Raw genomic sequence first — 20,531 nt, 5'->3', positions numbered from 1 at the left:
AGCTTAAGATAGAACCCGGCAATTTTAGTTAATTTTTGTTCCATAAGAAAAAGGGGGTAAAATTATGAAATAGAACCTATATGAAAATATTTGAAAATGCTATAGGCTAAATTGAAGTGGCCAAATAAATAGGAGGATTTGCATGACAAACCTCCCATTTTACATGAAGTGGCCAGCCATCATATTGTTGTAGACAATATGAGCACTTGATATCCATAATTCATGGTACAAATTGATAATGGGTTAGGTAAATGTTCCATGATAATAGGTAAATGTTTCATGATGGGCATTTCATGTCTTTTGTATTAAAGAATTAAATGGATGAAATATGAAATTTTATTAAAAGAAAAAAGGGTGAAAAGAACAAAGTTTTGTCCATCTTTGTTCATCATAGCCTAAAGTTAGAGAAGAGAAAGGAGAGGAGAAAGCTCTTGAATGTTCGGTCACTTGGGGAAGAAAATTGAAGGTAAGTTCATGGTAGTTTACTTCTATTTTGAGGTTCATAAGTTCTTCTTGATTCTACCTTAACTCTTGAAGCATATTTTGGTTTTTGGTTGTGTTGTGAGCATTTGGTCATGAATTAAAATGAAGGAAATGGTTGTTGTTTCATGTTCTTTTGATGAAAAATGGAAGATAGGTGAAGTTGAGCCAAACAAATGAACATGCATGTGCCTTAGATGCTAAAGGGAAAAATCGGCTAACATGTTGTGCTTTAAAATGATGAAATGGAGATTATACTTAAGTAAAATCATAGATATGTGATGATTGATTGGTGATATACATGTTTAAATAACATGCATGCAAGTTATGTGTGAAAGAGTGAATTTGGTAATAAATCTGCTTGGGACAGCAGTAGTAACGTGACTTTGAAAACTCATCATAAATTGTGGGAGATGAATTAGAAGCTGAATAAATTATGTAATTAAAGATTAATGAGTCTAGTTTCAAATGGAATAAACGAGAACATATTTTGAATTCTGTACAATGAGAAAATTTGATTCGTAATAAGGAGTGGTCAGATTAGTCAAACAGTGAAACATGGGAAACTTTAAGAAAAATCTGGTATTGATTGGCCATACCAAAAATTCTGAAAATTTTATGGATAGAAGATATATGAGTCTATTTTTAGGGAAAATTAACGGCACTTGATTTGGAGTTTCGTAGCTCCAGTTATAAATGATTTAGTGATTGTTGCTCAGGAAGACAGCTTGCAGTGAAATTATGATTATGTGGTAAACATTGACAAAAATTTGTTAATGAGTTGCTTATTGATTTCTTATAAGCTTACTATGATCTGTAGGTGTGGTTGGCCGAATATTGTAAGGAGTTAATACGTATTTTGTATTTGAATAGTTAGATTAACGTGTTAGTAATCCAATTGTAGGTGGTTCGTGTGTGGATCTCGTCAGCATATCGTCGCAAACAGGTGTGCAACTAACACCCTCTTTCTTAGTCTGGATCGGCAAAAGTCGAAAAGCCGAGAAAAGCCGAAATGCCGAAAACCGGTATTTTGTAGATTTGCGAGTGTGCGAATGCTCGTGAGGTAAATCGATTAATGTTTTTGGTAAGCTATAAAATTTGGACTGCAAAGTGCATGATTTACGTGCCTCGATATTTTTGGGCTTAATGGGCCAAAATTGAATGATGGGCCAACGGCCCAATTCGTAAGAACCCTCGATGCGTGATTCTGTTAGTACGTGAAAAGTAGGAATATGCATGAAAACCCTAAAATAGATAAATTACTGAAATACCTTTAAAAGTGGAAAATTTACGCTTTACCCTAGTAGATAAATTACCAAATACCCCTAGGGTTAAATTGACCTAAATGCATGTTTGATCTTTGTTATTTATGCATGCCATGTTGTTATTATCGATGCATGGGATTGGGATATTGACGGAGAAGTATTGAAAGTGGCTTGTCCACGATCTTGGAGGCTTTGCCTCAATTTATCGTTATAGCAAAGCAAGGCTACAACTGTGGAATGTTGAATGGGTGGGTTGAGCTATTCCCACATGGAGTGTATGGCTGGTACGGGTGGAGTGTAGTGGTTGGTGGGTTGAGTAGTCTCCCCAAATGGGCTTGCATATGTTTATTGATGTTGCATGTATTTTGAAATGGGCCTATAGGCCATACTGTTATCTGAATAAAGGGCTAAGGCCCAGTTTATTGTAATCTGAAAAGGGCTCTGGCCCAGTATCACTGTTACCTGAATGGGCTTAGGCCCAATGGGCTTGAGCTGACTTGGGCTTTGAATGGGTTTTCCTTACACACTGAGTTTCCCTAAACTCACCCCTTTTATTTTCATCCACGCAGGAAATCCCCAACCATAGTGGGCTTGGAACTGTGAGGGAATTCGGAGTGGCCACCCGTTCTGAAAGTTTGGTTTTCTTCTGGTGAACTGGACATCCTATTATTTACGTTGAGGTTTGGGTTTTTAAATGTAAAAAGGCCGCTTAATTATTTTTGATGGTTTTAATATGTATTAGTAAGATAGGTATTACTTATTTTAACTGTTGAAATTGGATAGCTTTAGGGCGCGTTTTCAAAAAAAAAAATCAACAATTGGTTTCAAAATAACACGACAACAAGCAAAGCTTCCGCAATGAAAGTATTTTCCAAAATTAATCACTTTTCCTAAAAATGACTTAATCAAATCGGTTTCCTAGAAATATACATGACGTTAAGGTCCGCAATGGCGGTGTGCATGTCTAGGATTGGATCCAAGGAGCTTGGTACTTAAGTAGTCCGATAGACTCACCTCCACTTTTCCGGTTTCCTACCGGTGCATGACTTCCATTCACTTTAACCTATAATGAAATTATCTTTTAAAACACTAAGTAGGTTTTTCGGATCAACAATATAAAATGTTTTGAACGCTCGATGTGGCATGTCGATCCGCCATAACGTCTGGCCGGGTTTGGGGTGTTACAATTATAATTGATGTATAATTATATTTTAAAATTATTAATATTTATTTATAAATTTTCCATATTTTTTGTTTAATTTAAATATGATGTATCATATTATTATTTATCGATGATGTACTAAAACTTATATACTAACGGTGCATCAAATATTATCTCTAAAATAAATTGTTGGTAAGTTATAATATCAATAATAAATTTAAAATGTTATTAAATATTTTATCTTTTTAGTTATTAATCATAATAATACAGTTAATTGTTGTGAATTTTAATAACAGTAAATTAATTTTTATATGTTAAAATATTAATAAAAATTAAATATCATTATGTAATTTAATTTTTAAATTTGATGATCTACGATTTGTCCTTATGAATTCTTAATCAAAGACACTAACCCTTCTCTTACAACAAGGTGTCTGTTCATTTATTTAAGGAATTAATTCTTTTCAATATTTTTTAATTACACTTGGGATTGAATACTTCATGCCATCAATTTTGATTTCTAACGGTTGATTTGATTTAATTAATTAAATTATTAAAATAAAAATTGAAGAATGTATTTTAAAAATAGAAAAATTGGTTTAACGAAATTTTAAACTATATTCAATTAGTTCATATTGATTTAAAAGTCAATTAGTTCAAACTCTCTCTTCAAACTAATGTATTAATCTATTTTTTATCCAATTGACCCGGCTCGACTCCAACAATTTTTTTTTTCGCTAAAAAAAACACTAATCATATGAACAAAATGGATCAGTCCAATAATTTAAGGGATTGATATTTTTTCATAAAAATTAAAATATGCTAAAAATAATATTTGAAAACGACAAATATTATTACAGTATACAAAATTTAAAATAAGTTTTCAATGTTCAGAGCCATTGTATATGCTTCAAACAACCGAACTATAGACAATGATCCCATTACTTTTTGTCATAATAATTTTTTCAAACTACATTTCAACATTTTGTGTCAGTAATTCTTTTTTTTTTCCGTGTTAATTGAAATAAATAAATAAGTTATATAATAAATGATTTAATGAAGGGTAAATTATTAAAATAGTTATTTATGTTTGTCTCAAGTTATATTTTAGTTATTTATGTTTGAAATGTTACGTTTTAGTCACTTATGTTATCGTGCTGTAATGTTTTAGTCACTGAGCAGTTAATTGCCGTTAAAGATGTAACGGTAAGCTAATGTGACACGTTAAATCATTATTTTAAACGAAAATTTTAGGTTAAATTTTACAATTGATCCCTATATTTTTTCATTTTAAGCAGTTTTTTTTATGTTCTCTTAACTCTCCTCTCTTTTTTTCATTGTCTTCTGCTTCTCCATTTGTTTTCTTCTCTTCTTCATTTCTTTTAACGTAGTTTTTCTATATTTTTCATTTGTTAAAACTAATCTACAAGCTCACCTCATTTGAAAAAATTTAATTGTTTAAAAAAATAAGTATAGAGACTAGTTCTAATAAATGAAAAACATAAAAAAATTTACGTTAAAGGAAATTAAAAAAGGAGGAAAATAGAGGGAGAAACAAAAGATAATGGAAAATAAAGGGAAAAAAAAAGAAAAGTTAAAAAAATAAAAGAAAAAAATTAAATTACTCAAAATGAAAAAATATGTAAACCGATAGTATAAATTAACAAAAAAAAATTGTTGGAAATGATTATTTAACATGCCACGTCAACTCACTAATACACCGTTAACAGCAATTAACAGCTCAGTGATTAAAATATTACAACGCATTAATATTAATATAAGTAACTAAAACGTAACATTCCAAACATAAGTAATTAAAATGCAACTTAAGCTAAACAAAAAATTGACCGGTTTGATAGTTTAACTTAAATCAAATACAAAATTAAGGTGAATTAAATTCTAACACATCCAAAATTAAGCTTCTCCGTTTGGGTTGCCTTACTGAGTACCCTGTACAACCACATCCAAAATATGGAATCTTAATTAATAGTGAAAAATACACGCAATGATCTTTGTTTGGTATCAATAGCCCTCTGATGAATGTAAGTTGTAACATGTTGAGCAATGTGTTTTGTTGTTGGATTCTGTAGGTAAGAGGGGGAAGATATGTTTTTAAAATAAAAAATAATGCTGCTAAGACTAAATTGTTAATTTAAAAGAAGGAAGATTAATTCAAAATATGGTTAAATTTCCATTTAAGCTCCGCAAATTACAGGAAGACCCACAAAAAGCTACTTATTTTTACAACAAAACCATATTTCCCAGATTTTTGGAAACTAAGAACTGGTGAACTTTGTAACCGCCTTGGTCCCTTCTGAAACAGCATGCTTGGCCAACTCCCCAGGCAGGACCAACCTTACGGCAGTCTGAATCTCACGGGAGGTGATGGTGGGCTTCTTGTTATAGCGTGCGAGCCTCGAAGATTCTTGAGCCAGCTTCTCGAAGATGTCGTTGATGAAGCTGTTCATAATACCCATGGCTTTGCTGGAAATGCCGATATCAGGATGGACTTGCTTCAGCACCTTGAAGATGTAGATCTTGTAGGTTTCGATGCTCTTCTTGCTTCGCTTCTTCTTCTTGTCCCCCGCTTCTTTAGGGAGCTTCTTCTCGGCTCTTGGTTTTTTCTCAGCTGGGGCTTTCTCGGCTTTTTTCTCCTCGGCTGGCTTTTTCTCGGCTAGCTTCTTCTCGGCTTTGGGTGCCATTGGAAACTGGTTGTGATTTCTAAAGATTAGAAAGTGCAGTCAGTGGTGAATGAGAGAAGTGAAGGGTGAATATAAATATATACGGGAGAAGGGAGAGATTCGATTGGTTAGTTTTCGTGTGCCAGGATCGGTGACGTGGGAATTTTGGGTTGATGCATTTGACTGGATGGAATTGGACGGAAAGGATCGCTTCCTTTCGTCTTTAATCATATGAGATTTTATTTTATTATTTATTTAAAGCTGGGGATTTTGTTTCGATTTCGTTTTTTCAAATTTTGCCCAACCCTTCCGTTTCGCGGGCGAATTTTTACGGGTACGTAATTGTGAGCATCCACTTGTGTTTCTCCACGTGGCGCGTAAAATTCTAATAATTTAGTTTTGGCTGGCATGCCTACAGTTTGTTACCAAAGAATTAATGAATAATTTTAAATATTTTTTAATTTTATAAGTAGTTCTAAAATAATATTATGTGTGTTTTCTTTAATTATTTATTTTTAATATTTTATTATGTTTTATAAAATTTTGTGAACTCCTACTATTATTTGTGGAGTTTAAAATTTTCATTGACAATATATCAAATATTTTCCTATTTTAAATATCATTATAATTTAATTTAATTATTGTTTTTAAAAGGTATTGTATATGAATTTGTACATGTGAATCGGTTAAATAAAAATCTTAATGAGAAACAGGTGTAGGGTCCAATAAATAACAACTCAAGATACAAAGCTCATTTACAACTTAAATATTACCTCACTAACTCCAACACCCCACTAAACCGACCACTAAACCACCCTACTAACTTCATCACCCCACTTGCCTGCAAAAAGAAAGAGGAATCAGTTGTAAAATTTGGCTATAAAAGCCATTCAAAACTATTGTAAAGAAATTTGGTTTTGGAGAAAAAGGAGATTAATCAAAATCGAGGCGAAAGAGGTGTTTTTTCTTCTATTCTAGTTTTAAGTTATTTGTTTATTTTTATTTTATCTTTCAATTTTATTTAACTTTTTTTTACATACAAAAGTAAAAAAAAAAAAGGGAAGAAGCTTACCCATTTTTAAATTGCAGAAAAAATATTTTTTTTTTAAGGTCCGACCATCAGTATGCGGTGGCGTTTACGACAAGACGCATGGAGATTTAGTGACCGAAACAAATCCGGACCAGTGTTTTATGAAGGAGGGGGAGAGGGTTATTATTATTATTATTATTATTATTATTATTAGTAGTAGTAGCGAGTAACGTAATAGTATTTTTATTATTTTATTATTATTTTCACCTTTTTATTACTATTATTATTAACCTATTATTATTATTTTTATTAATATAGTGTTATTTTCTTTTATTTTATTATCATTATTAACATATCATTTCTAGTTTTATCATTAATATATTATCATGCTTATTAATATTCCATTATTATTTTCTACTTTATTACCGTATTATTACTATTATTACTATCCTATTACCAAACTAATCAATTTATATTATTATTATTATTATTATTATTATTATTATTATTATTATTATTATATCTTTTCCTTTTCGTATTTATTTATTCATTTTATTTTCATTTTTTTACAAATTTCTATTTTATTTATTTCAAATTTTTACATAATATCTATTTCTAACTCTTATACAAATTATTTATTTTAAACGCATTATTGTTTATTTTGAACTTTTCTTCATGTGATTTATTTCACTTTTTATATATGTATATACATTACTTATTTTAGATTTTGTCATATAATTTTTTTCTTTTTAAAAAAATTATTTTGAATATTATTGATTTTCGGATTCTTTTCTCACATTATTATTTTGAATTCATTTATTATCATTTTCAAATTGTTTTTACACTCTGTTTTGATTTGCTTTGTTTTTAATTTATTATATATGTCTTTTAATTCATTTCTCTTTGATTATTATGTTAGTTTGTAAATAATGTATATTAGGTGACCATCACAAATTGTTTTATTAGTGCATTCAATCTTGTCTACGTGGCAATTGCATTCGCATATCATGGTTTCAAAGTAAAAAATACACCTCTTGCACTGGATATTATTATTCAAAATTTTTCAAAAATAAGGCAATATTTCGTGTTTAGAAATTCGAGAAATCATGCCCTAACGTGCTGGGTTTCGATTTACCGTTTGATCAAATAACCGAATATCCTTTTGAAATTTCAATGCATGAATTTTGGAAATTATGAGATGATCTTGGTTTCGGGGGTTTGAATTGTTGTATCCTAACGTACTAGATGTGATATTTTATTCCTTCGGAACAAGAGAATCTTAGCATCCAATTCGAGTATATTCAAACACTTTTAAATGGGATTGTATTTTTAAAATCATTTCAAATTTTCGACATTAGGACATTAATTAATCGAATAGGTACCAATTTTGGCCATTGCGAGGGTGCTAATCCTTCCTCGTACGTAACTGACTCCCGAACCCGTTTTCTTGACTTTCGTAGGCCAAAATTAATATTTTAAATCAAAACATTTTATTAAGTGATCCGATCACACCTAAGAAAAAATGATTGGTGGCGACTCCATATTTTGTTTCAAAGTCGATTCTCGTTTTTCAAAAAAATGGTTTCGACAATAGGTATGGAATAAAAATTTGAAAGTTAAATTAAGCTCTAAGTCTTTATATATTTTATATATTTTGAATTTAGTCATCATATTTTTATTTTAGAAATTTAATTCTAAATGCCTAAATTTGACAGGGCCTTAATAAATAATAGTCTATTAAAAAATTACAAGCCCAAATAACAAAAGTACAAGCCCAAAATACAAAGAAAACCTTAGGTAGCCCGTTGGCCCAAAACTAAACTTAGTTTCAGTAAAAACTGAAACCCTAACTAGCCTCCAACGCCGCACCCCTTGCGCTGCTCCATGTGCCTCCGTAGTGCGCACATCGCCCGAGGTTTGCTGCCTTGCACCAAAACAGCAAAGGAGTCTTTTCTCTCCCCTTTGTTGACTTCGCTAGAGATACCTACAAAGAAAAAGAAACGAAATAGAAACAAAAGAGCAGCAGAAACAATGAAAGAAAAGGGAAAATATATGTTGTAAATCGGCTACCACCAATGTAATATTTTACACATGCACGAAAAAATAATAAAAAAAACATTAACAAAAGTGATTCCCTTTTTTTTTATTTGTTTTATTTCAAAAAATAATAATTAATAAAAGTAAAAAAAAAGTTTCTCACCGGTGCCGTTTCATCTACCCCCTCGTCAGAAGCCTTATTCGGCATAGAAAATGGCCAAGGGAAGGTCGAAGATATTTCTTTTTTAAGTCGAAGGCCTAGCCTTCAAATTCGAGTAAAAAAAAGGGCTAAAGGGAGCTTTCTTTTTCTCTCCGGCCATTGGAGGCGATGGCCACCGTCGCTGATGACCGGTGGCCACGACAGGCTGTCGAGGCCTCCATGGCCGAATTCTGGGTTCTCCCTAAAGAGAGAAAGAGAGAAAGAAGGAATTTGGGGGGGGGGGGGGGAAGCTGTTGAATTGATTTTTGTTCTTATTTATTTATTTATATAAGGTCCAATACGACGTCGTTTTGGGCCTAAGCTTTAGGTGCTAAGACAACATCGTTTTAAAAATAACCCAGTTGCCGACTCAAGACCCGACCTGAACCGCGCAAGATCTGCGCGTTTTTGACATGGGGGCTAATTATTCCATGGGTCCTTTTGCTTTTCGGCATATTTTAATTTGGTCCTAATTTCTGTTTTTTTAGATTGTACCATTTAATTTTATTTCATTTTCAATTTAGTCCCTCGATTTGCCAAATGAACGGTGCGTTTAGTAGGGTTTGGGATATTTTCCCAGTTAGTTCCTCCTCCTTTACACGCGTTTTATTTTGGTCCTAGTTCTATTTTTTTCTTTTTTTAAATTTATCCATTTAAGGTTTTTTTTCGGTCCTTTGACCATTTAATCTCTCGGAAATGATGCGCATAATAAAACTTAGAATAATTGCCCATTTAGTACTTATTTTTTATTTTTATTTCAAATACTTTTGCATTCTTATTTTTGTATTTTATTTACTTATTTTATTTAAATTTATGCTTTGAAGTTCACTCTAATCCCGATTTAGACCTTCATTTAATTTCAGCTTTTTCATGGACTTTTTTATTTTATTATTATTTGTTTATTTATCCATTTATTATTATTGCCCCATTTTTTTATTTTTAAAATTTATGTTGTTTATACTTGTACATATTATTATATTGTCATCTCATTTTCTTTTATTTTCTTTTATTTCCTTTATGTGTTACTTTATTGTTCCCTTTTATTTTGGTATTTTTGAGTCGTGTCTTTTCAATCATGTTTTTTCGTTTATTTTGTTTTACGCTACTTTATCTATTTATTTAGATTATAATATTATTATTAAAGTATACCCTTATTCATTTAAGTTTTATCATTCCAATATACTATCTATATAGTCATTTTATATTGATTCATCATCATTACATCATGCGTTATATTTAGATATAATTAGTTATTTTTATACTATACCTCAAATATGATAAATACTCATTATTTTAAATATTACGCTTGTTATCTTTCAAAAGGAAAATTTTAAAATAGACAATGTTTCGTATTTGGAGATTCGAGAAGTCGTACCCTAACTTATGGAGTTTCAATTTTCTCGTTAGACCTAAATGACCGAATATCTTTTTAAAATTAAAATACATGAGATTTAAATAAAAAAATAAAAGGCAAGCTTATTCTCAAGGATTCGAGGTGTCGTGTCCTAACTTACGAGATGTGACATTTTGTTACCTCGAGATGAGAGAGTCTTTGACATGCGTTTCGATTTATTCAAGCAATTTTTAAGTAAAAATAGCATTAATACAAAGAGGGATCGTATTTTAAATTCTTTTCGAATTTTTAACTTTTGACATTAAGACATTAATTAATCAATTAGGTACCAATTTTGGGCATTACGAGGGTGCTAATGCTTCCTCGTACATAACCGACTCCCAAACTCATTTCCTAAATTTTGTAGACCAAAATCGTTGTTTTAGTAAATCAAGTCATTTATTAAAAACAATCAATTTACGAGGTGATCCGATCACACCTCATGAAAAATGATTGGTGGCGATTCCTATTTTTGTTTTTTTTAAATAAAAGTCGATTTCAGAAAAAAAGGTTTCGACATTAATCTCTTTTTCTTCATATTTAAAAATTTAGGCCTAGCTGTTACTGTTGTTAAATTTCTTCTATTAAAATTATTGGTATGACATTTCAAATTTGAAAAAAATTCAATAGTAATGTTAGAAATGATGATGTGGATTTTCTCTTAAAAACACATTCAAACTCATTATGATGAAATATTTTTTCTTAGAATAGTGTTTCTAAGCAAAATTCATGTTAGTGTTTTGATTGAAATAGTTAACAATATTAACTATTTGAACTACTTAATGGCATTATAAAAGTAGAGAAACCAAAGCATGTCAAAAATTAAAGTATATAGGTGAAATTTCAATCTTCAACATAATATTGAGGCCAAGCAGAAGTTTGACTATTGTGTTATAATGTAAAAAAAAAAAAGGAAAGAAAAAAGAAGGAGTAAGACACATTCAAAAGAAATGAAAAGTCGAATATCCGACTTTAAGACCCTTCAAATTATATAAAATCACGTAACATTATAATCGAAAAGTTAACAATATAAACTATTTGAGCTAATTGATAACATTATAAAAATATAAATATTAATTTATGTTAGAAATTAAATTACACACATTAAATTTTAAATTTAAGCATAATAAATGAATAAAACCCCAAAATTAATATTTTCTGTAATGTAAAAAAAAAAAGCACCAATGTTCTCCCATGTGTCAACAAAGGTAAGGCATTTTTCTATATATACATTAGAAATGGTATTATTTAGAAATAAAAAAACTAAAAATAATAAAATAATTTTATGTTTTAATTTTTTCTAAGTAATTTTAGAACAATTAATAAATTGATTTGTAAGTTACCTACACCTTTTAAATACACATGTTAAAAATAAAAATAATCAATAAAAAATTCTTACAAATACGCGTTCTTATTATACGGTGATAGATTTGTGTATGTGTTAGAATTAGGGATGAAAGCAAAAGGGGCAAATACGGCACTAACCTTTCTAAAATGGAATTATTTGTCAATACAATGACAATACTAACCCTCTATAAACAAGATAGATCGGTGCAATTATTTAAAGAGTCAATCCTTTTTAATAAAAATTAAAACGTGTGTAGATAAATAAATTAAATTATTGCTAATAAATAATAATTAAAACGATAAAAGTTGTTAGAATATATATATATTATTCAAACAACGGAACTATATGCAATGGAGTTAAGACTTTTTTGTCATTATAATATTATTTTGCAACCACAATTTAATATTTCAGAAAATAACTTTTAGCTTGATTAATTCTTTTTTCTATTATTATTAATTGAGTTAAATAAATAAGTTATATATGATATAAATAAATGAAATACACAAAGTGAATTAAATTCAACATCCAATCAAGTGTAAATTTAAATTGGATTGTAATATTTGAAGGAAACGGTTTATTTAATTGATATCATTTGGGTTGCCTTAAAAAGTGTGTTTTATAAGAACATCAAAATCGTTGAATCTTAATTGTATTCTCCAGCTATTTTGAATTTGTAAAATTAGTTACCTCTCATCATCATCATGCAAATAACAGTCAAATATATACTCAAATAATTCATTAAAATAAACACAAGAGTAAGGTTAGAGAAAGCTTAGGAATTTCTTAAAATGTGCTTTGAAGAAGATAATAAATAGTGCTTGCCGACTCATTAGGTTAGTGGAAGGTCAAGAGGCCCTACTAGGTTAATGACTAATTGATTGAATAAAACCTGAGATAGGAGTTAACTATGAACACTGAAGCAAGTTAGTCTTCTGCCTTTAAAATCTGAGAAATCCATAATTTGTTTTCCTGATATTTTATCTTATTTGTGTTATTCTTATTCTCCTCCCTTTTAAGATTAATCGTTATATAATTAGTTTAACCAAACCTCATTTGGGTACGATCCTCGGAGTACTTTCTATACTTTGTTGCACAAAACTATATTACAGCCTGACTCGTAGACTTGCGAACACCACCTTAATTCCAATATTTGGTTGCGGTATTCTCACTATCGACTTTAGTACATTGGTAGGCAGTCAATGTGCATATGAGAATGCATTTGATGCCTATAGGCTTTGCACTTCGGTGCTCTAGTGTGTAGTTAAAGCTCTTACGAGCTATCTGCTATAGTGTAGTTTATCGTGTATTCGAGTCTGTTTTACTAAGGTTTTATTGGCATAACGTTATCATTGAAATAGGAAAACTTGCAAACCCTATTTTGTTCTCTCCGTCATCTTCTTCAGTTACTTTTAAGAATAAAAATATATGAAAGCTTTGCATTGAGCATTAATTGTGAAGATTGAGTCAATAAGATAGATAAGCAAGAGGATTGCTGCCAGGAGAATGGAAGTTCTAACATTCGAAAAAGCTAAGCTATGAAGCAAAAAAACATCAGGTGAGTTTCTATACTCTATTCATGGGATGTTGTATGGTTGGCATGTATCTGTGTTAAGTTTAGAGAGAGTTCTGTGATAATGAGTGATCTTGGCTGATTGAAAATACTATACATGTATAAGATCGCATAGGTATATGAGTTTCCAAAATTTTATTCCGATATGCATGAAGTGGTTATGATTCCATGCTTAACAAATAGCATACTCCATGATAATATGTTCATGAAATGTATGTATTGCATGTTTATAACGGTGGAGTACAGAGGGAAAATTATTAACGAGTTAGATGAAGTTAGGATCTGGGGATGTGTGTAACGCCCTAAATCTAACCCAATTCACCGGGTCTGGATCTCGGGTGTTACCATGTAAACCACTTAACAAATTTTGTAAAACAGTTAATAATTGTACCTTAAAACATTTTTCTTATTATTTTATTAAAAGACTCCGTATTAAAAAACAAAAGAAAGTATTAAAAATTAATACATAATACATCAGACATGTTACAAATTATTACAACACATAGACTTACAAAAGATAGACTATTAGGGCGTAGTCCTACTAAATGCCAGTTTTTCTAAAACATCCACTGTATGCATAGTATCCTCGTTCATCGCATCTCTAGCGTGTTCCTAGCATTGTCCTTCCTAGCAAACTTTTTTAAACAGTAATACCTGAAACATAAACATGAAACTAGTAAGTTCAGAAGAACTTAGTGAGTTTTGAACACCACTTACCTTTTAACCTTTCTTGATAAATTCTTTATCTTGAATATTTGGATTTTCCCATATCTATCTTTGGTGAATACCTTCACCTTATCAATTATATAATTACATTATTATACGCCATTTATCATTCCTAACATATCATCATCCATCAATTGCTCGGTTGACTCCAAATCTTAACAGACAATACTACATTTTTCCTTTTCTCTCCAGACAACTTTTAACAATTATTCTAGAACAATTAATCGTAGGCATTATACTTAATGAATACCACTTATTGTTCATACATTCGATGGGTTCCCATGTCGAGCCATCTAAATTAGATTAAAACTCAAAGCATATCTTGATTGTACCTAATACTTACTCATACTCATAAGAAACACTCTAGATCTTTTAGAAGAATTCCACACAATTTTACTGTAGGACATGATCTAATGTAATTCGGTGTAGCAGATTAAACTAATTTTCATACTTGAGGAGCTTGAATATGAGCAATATTAGTATGTTTTACTTAAGTTTTCTTAGTGTAACACCCCAAACCCGGCCTAGAAGTCTAGACCGAATCCAGAATGCTATATTGATCATCGAGGTGATCGTAGGTAAATTTTTACAAAAATAAATTATTACGTCGTATCCAAACGTTTAATCATATAAAACTTAAACAGTAAAATTTCAGTTGAGTTTAGTATATAAAATCAGAATTAAAACGAATAAAACTTAAATCAAAATATGTACCACAGTTTTATAAAACCTTACAGCTCGACATTTAAACAAATAATAAAGCCATAATAGAAAACAGAATCTAACATTCCATTAAGTTAAGACTATCCGAAACCTCCGTGTACTGAGTTCAGCATCCAAAATTCCGAAATGTACCTGAAAGAGAAACATGAGAGGGGGTGAGCTACTCGAGCTCAGTGTAAGATAAAACCAGTTAAACTACCAAAACAGAAATAGGAAACTAGAATCAGTTCAAAAGCAGAACATACTTACGGACAGATGATAGTTGAGCGAATTTGCCCAAAGCAAACACCCACCATATGTACTTTACAGTTATATGGATCAATCAGTCACACACAGTCTCACGTACCATTCAAACATAGTAGCAGTAGTAATTCTCAGCAGTCACAGTAACTAACTAGTCTGACAGTTGCAGTCAAAGTCTACAAAATTCTCATAGGCACAAGTGCCTTACAGTCGAATAGTCAATTAGACATTTCAGTCGATCAGTCAATATGATGCATATGAATGCAATTGAGTTAAGGAAAAACCCACCCATCTAGCCAACACACCTCTCCGTCCCCCATCACTCCTTAATAGAGCTACTAAGCTCATCCAACCAATCACTCCATATAGGACCTTAAAAGGCCCATCCAACCCTACACTCCATATGATGTCATCTCGGGTTGCCCGACAACTATAGACATCAACATTGTCCTCGACCCTCAGGGAATTGGGACTGCCCACGACCCTCTGGGTATTGGGGCTAATAGTATGCAGATAAACTGCCAGTCACGTATATTACGAGCAAAGCTAGCGTATAAGGTGTACTGTGCAATGCGGTAAACCGCGGTACAAACATGCAGTATGAAATGCCATATCAGAAAATAGTACGTAACGTAGCTACCGTAGCAGTACAATGCGGTAAACTGCTATACCGTTAGGTTCTGATAAAAACCGACGATTCGATCAATGATATGTGGCGGTCTTGACGTATGTACTATACTGGTCAGATCGGATAGTTCGCAATCTGATCAAATTGTCCACGACGCTCAGGGTATTGGTACCGCCCATGACCCTCTGGGTATTAGGGGCTAATAACAAACAGATCAACTGCCAGTTCAGTTCAGTCAATCTTCCTTCTCTTCAAAATCTCGCCCAAAATAGTTTATGCATATGTACGTATATACGTAACGTATGTATGTAACGTATGTATGTAACATATATACGTATGTACGTATATACGTATGTATCTATGTATGTATGTACATATGTATGTACGTATGTATGTATGTATGTATGTACGTACGTATGTATGTATATATGTATGTATGTATGTATCTACGTACATATGTACGTATGTACGTATGTATGTATGTACATATATATGTATGTACGTATGTACGTATGTATGTATGTACGTATGTATATATATATGTACGTATGTATGTACGTATGTATGTACATATGTACGTATATATGTAGGTATGTACGTATGTATGTATATGTATGTATGTACGTATGTATGTATGTACGTATGTATGTATGCAGTCAGATGTACACAATCAGAATACCAGTCTCAGATAATTAGTTGGAAGCAGATATTCACATCTAATCAGTCAGCAATAGAATCGTGCATGTGCATACTCATAACTCGAGTTCAATAGCAATTACATAATAACCATGCATATCAGTGACACGTAATCAAACAGTCAGATCGAACTAGTTGCACACACACTCGCCCAGCTAACCGGGTTCAGAATCAAACATGTCACACAACCAATCACAAATACGCATTATCCAAACTCAGATCGGAGTCGTAACCATCCTCACTAAAGCTTAGCTAAGGGTTGAAACACGCAAAGTCACGATTGCACTTACATTTTGACCTAAAATCATTATTTGGCGAGATAAGGCCACATGCCCGTGTGCTTCGGTCGTTAGAGCAAACCAGGTCGTGTAGGATTCTAAACACCTGCGTGAAGGGTAGCACACGACCGTGTGATAGAGGCACCCGCCCGTGTGAATCAGGGACACAGCCGTGTAAACGGGCCGTGTAACTCACAGTCCAATTTCGCTAAAATTAGGTGCAGGGTAGACACGACCGTGTGAAGGTCTCACACGCCTTTTTGCACGCCAGACACGACCATGTGTTTCGAAACATATTTTCGTGTGGGATCCCTAAATCCGCAAATTAGCCACACGGCCATGTGGTCAGGCTGTGTAACTCTAAATCTCAAATCCTTAATTCCTAAACTCATACGCCCGTGTGCCCAAAGGACCCAACCGTGTGAAAATCGACAACTTTCCCCAAATCAGCCACACGACCATGTGGCCAAGCCGTGTGGCACCCAATTTGGCCCAAAAACCCTAATTTCCAAACCCACACGGCCGTGTGCCTCGGTACACCCCCGTGTGGTCATCGGGGAGGTTACAAAACCACCCTAAAATAGCCTGAAACCACCATCTAAGCCACCGGAATAGTCCCTAACCTTAACCACATCAAGAGTACATCAAATACTAGCGTTTTCCCCTCTCTTACAACATCTCAAGACCCAAAAACAAAGGAATTAATGCCTAGTTATGAAAAGCCAAAGGAAAGGGATTCGAAAAACAAAATATCAATTAGTAAGAAAATGGTAAACCAGATTCGAATCCCACACCAGTGTTGTGATTGGAGCCGACGACAAAAAAGCGAAAAAAAGAGTGCAAATCCAAAATCCGCAGACAAATCATCTTCAAGAGCAATCAGAATAATCCCCAAAAAGAAAAGCAAAGGAAACAACAACAAAAAGAAAAACAGGGGGATGCCCAAAACAAAATAAAAATATAAAAAGAATAACTTAAAACAAAACAAAATAAAATATAAATAAATAAGGCGCTTCAAAATGCGCACCCAAGGACTCGAACCCATAACCTTGAGGTTTCCTAACACTCTCTCAACCACCAGACCAGCAGGCCCATTCTGACACTACTTGTAATGACCCAAAATTCACGAGCATCAGAAAAGTACATTATCAGGCCTTCGTCTTAGTAAACCGAGTCCGTAAATAATTATTAGGAGTAATTATGAGTTTAGTAATGTGTCTAATTAAGTTTTAACTAGATGAATTTAGTTTAATTAAGAGAAATTGGGAAAAAGGACTAAATAGAATAAGGTGTAAAAATTGAATTATAGATTAAAAGAAAGTATAAAGGGCCAAAATGGAAATTAAGCCAATTCATAAATATGAGGCTACATAAGTTGATTGAATTGAAGATATTACATGATATTTAATTAAAAATTATTAAGGATTAATATTAAATTATAAATTATAATAATTATTATATTATTATAAAATAAGTTAGATAAAGACAAATGTATGGTAATGATTTAATACAAGTGTATTAATTAAAATACATACAATTGTAATACATGTATTATTCAAGTATAATATATTTATTATTTATTTATTTAAGTAAAAGATATTTATTAAATAATTAATTGAATTATACAAGTGTACGGTATAGATGATATTGTACATTTATGAATCAAATATATATGTACATTTGTAATATTATTATTTGTTGTTAAATAGGTTTTTATTAAATAAATAAGATAATTGACAAATATATGGTACAAAATTTATACAAGTGTAATAATATAAATATGTACAAATGTAATTAAATAATTGATTTACTTAAAATTTAAGCATAAGATATTTTATATTGATATTATATTAATTATTAAGTAATTAAAACAATGAAGTAAATAAAATAAAGTAAATATAAGAAACTAAAGAAATAAAAGAAAAAAAAAAGTAAAAGAAACAAAAAGAACAGCAGAAGCCATTCGAACAGGGGAAGAAAGAATAGGAAAGAAAAATAAAAGGGAAAACTAGGGATTTGAAGCTTGAAGTTTAATTGGTAAATTAAATTAAGTCCTTTTTACTTAAATTTGCTATTTTAGAAGCTTTAGAACAAATTTGTGTTGAAATTAAGTTGAGGTTTTAGAAGTTTTTAAGTTTTTGAACATAGTTCATGTTGAACAAAATAATTAATTAGGGGTTTAATTGAATGAATTTTAAGTTAGAATTGATTAAAGGATTAAATTGTAAACTAGGCTATAAGTTTTGTGTTGTAGGGATTAAATTGAAAGAAGTTTTAAATTAGGGTTTTATTATGAACATTAGATAGCTAAGTAGAATATGGAAGGAATTTGAATAAGAATGAAGTATAAGCTAAGTTAGTAAAGTGAATGAGTTAGTAAGGTCCTAATTGAAAGTAAGGTAGGAATTGAATAAAAATTCAATTTTTCAATATAAATTAGTGTTGTATTAATAGTATAAATTATTTTTATTTTTATTTTCGTAGTTAACAAAGAACCCGAGACATCGACAAAGAAAGCAAGAGAGAAGGTTGACGAAGAGTAATCCGAAAATTACGATTTGTATTTCTATAAACCGAACTTAACATTTAAATTGTTGTTTTTATTATTTGATATGTATGGAAAGATATTAAGGTAAGTATTAGTGTTTTGATATTGAATTGAATGTATGTGAATTTGTGATTATTGTGAAATGGATATTGAAATAATTAATTACTGTGAATTGAGAAATGAATTGAATACCCTATTAACTATATCGGGCTGAGTCGGATATAGTTGGCATGCCATAGGATTGGAAGTGTTCAGGGATACTTCGACCTTGAGTCGATGAGGCACTATAGGTGTCGTACTGTTACTTCGACTTCGAGTCGATAAGGCACATTGTGTGTCGTACTGTTACTGTTACTTTGGTTTAATCCGATGAGGTACTAAGTATCGTACTACTACTGTTTACTTTGGCAAAGCCGATAAGGCACTGAGTGCCGTACTGGCGTGTTGGTTAGATCCGTGTATCCGTCTAAGTCCGAGTTATGTTAGTAGGGGTAAACTATTGCACTGAATAATTGAATGACTGTATTATTGGACTGAATAACTGATTGTTATTGATCGTTTGATACTGAATAACTGATTGTTATCGAATAACAATAATCAAATAATTGTTATTGAAAAATAATGATTGATACTGAGTTTGAATTAAAATAGAGCACTGGATTGAAAGTTGAACATTTTAATAGATATTGAATTTGAGAAGTGTTATATATGTATTTTATAATTATTTAAGTGTTGGTTTATAGAAATACCACTGAGTGCAAACTCAGCGTACGGTTTGTTTCCGTGCGCAGGTTAGGTACTAAAGTGATTAACAGCTCAACATCCAAGCCAATCCCGAACTCAAACACGTGGTGATGTACTTTTCTCTTTTGAAAATGGCATGTACATAGGTTGTAATTTGTTGTTATTTTGATACATAAATATTAATGATAAATGATGGTAATGGTTGTTCCATACAATTACATATGTCTTAAACATAGTCTATATCATAGTTTTGGACAATTTTGTTAAATGATAATCTAAATGAATCAATTAGACATTTTATGTTAGATTGTTATAAACATAAAATGTTAGAACTTTATATTATTATTAGTTTGTTATAATTAGAGATGTATAAATTCATGAATTGATTTGTTTGGATTGGTCTTGGTTTGAATTTGCAGGGAATGTTAGATATTTATAAAGGGGTTATATTGAGTTCGCACAAAAAAAAAAGGAGTTCCTAAATAAGTCCCGATTCAATTCTAACGTGCGGATTGGACCTTGAGGGTCCATTATAGAACTTTATAGTTAAATCAAGTTATGTATGCCATTTATTTTGAATTAATTGTAAATTGTCTGATAGGTCCGATAATGCTCTGTAACCCTGTTCTGGAGACGGTTTGGGGTTAGGGGGTGTTACAAAACTGCACATCCACACACATATGTGTAACCTTCCCACTGTCCCTACGCTTAAAACTCAACACTTCTAGGCCCAAAATTCGGGGTGTTACACTTAGTTTAGTTAAATTCAATAAAAAGTGC

The 20,531-nt window shown here is 31.4% G+C and overlaps 1 protein-coding gene across 1 annotated transcript; it reads right to left on the bottom strand.

The window, feature by feature from the left end:
* Nucleotides 1-5,074: 5,074 nt before the first annotated feature.
* On the bottom strand, nucleotides 5,075-5,688 carry LOC108453032 (histone H2B-like). Its single transcript, XM_017750914.2, has one exon. It carries the CDS (start codon nucleotides 5,607-5,609, stop codon nucleotides 5,184-5,186), a length of 426 nt encoding a protein of 141 aa, XP_017606403.1. The 5' UTR covers nucleotides 5,610-5,688; the 3' UTR covers nucleotides 5,075-5,183.
* Nucleotides 5,689-20,531: the final 14,843 nt, after the last annotated feature.

The sequence above is a fragment of the Gossypium arboreum genome, chromosome 9 (genome assembly GCF_025698485.1).
Source record: "Gossypium arboreum isolate Shixiya-1 chromosome 9, ASM2569848v2, whole genome shotgun sequence".
Taxonomy (NCBI): Eukaryota; Viridiplantae; Streptophyta; class Magnoliopsida; order Malvales; family Malvaceae; genus Gossypium; species Gossypium arboreum.
Note: the sequence above shows the minus strand (reverse complement) of the source record. Positions and strands in the feature narration are given on the sequence as shown.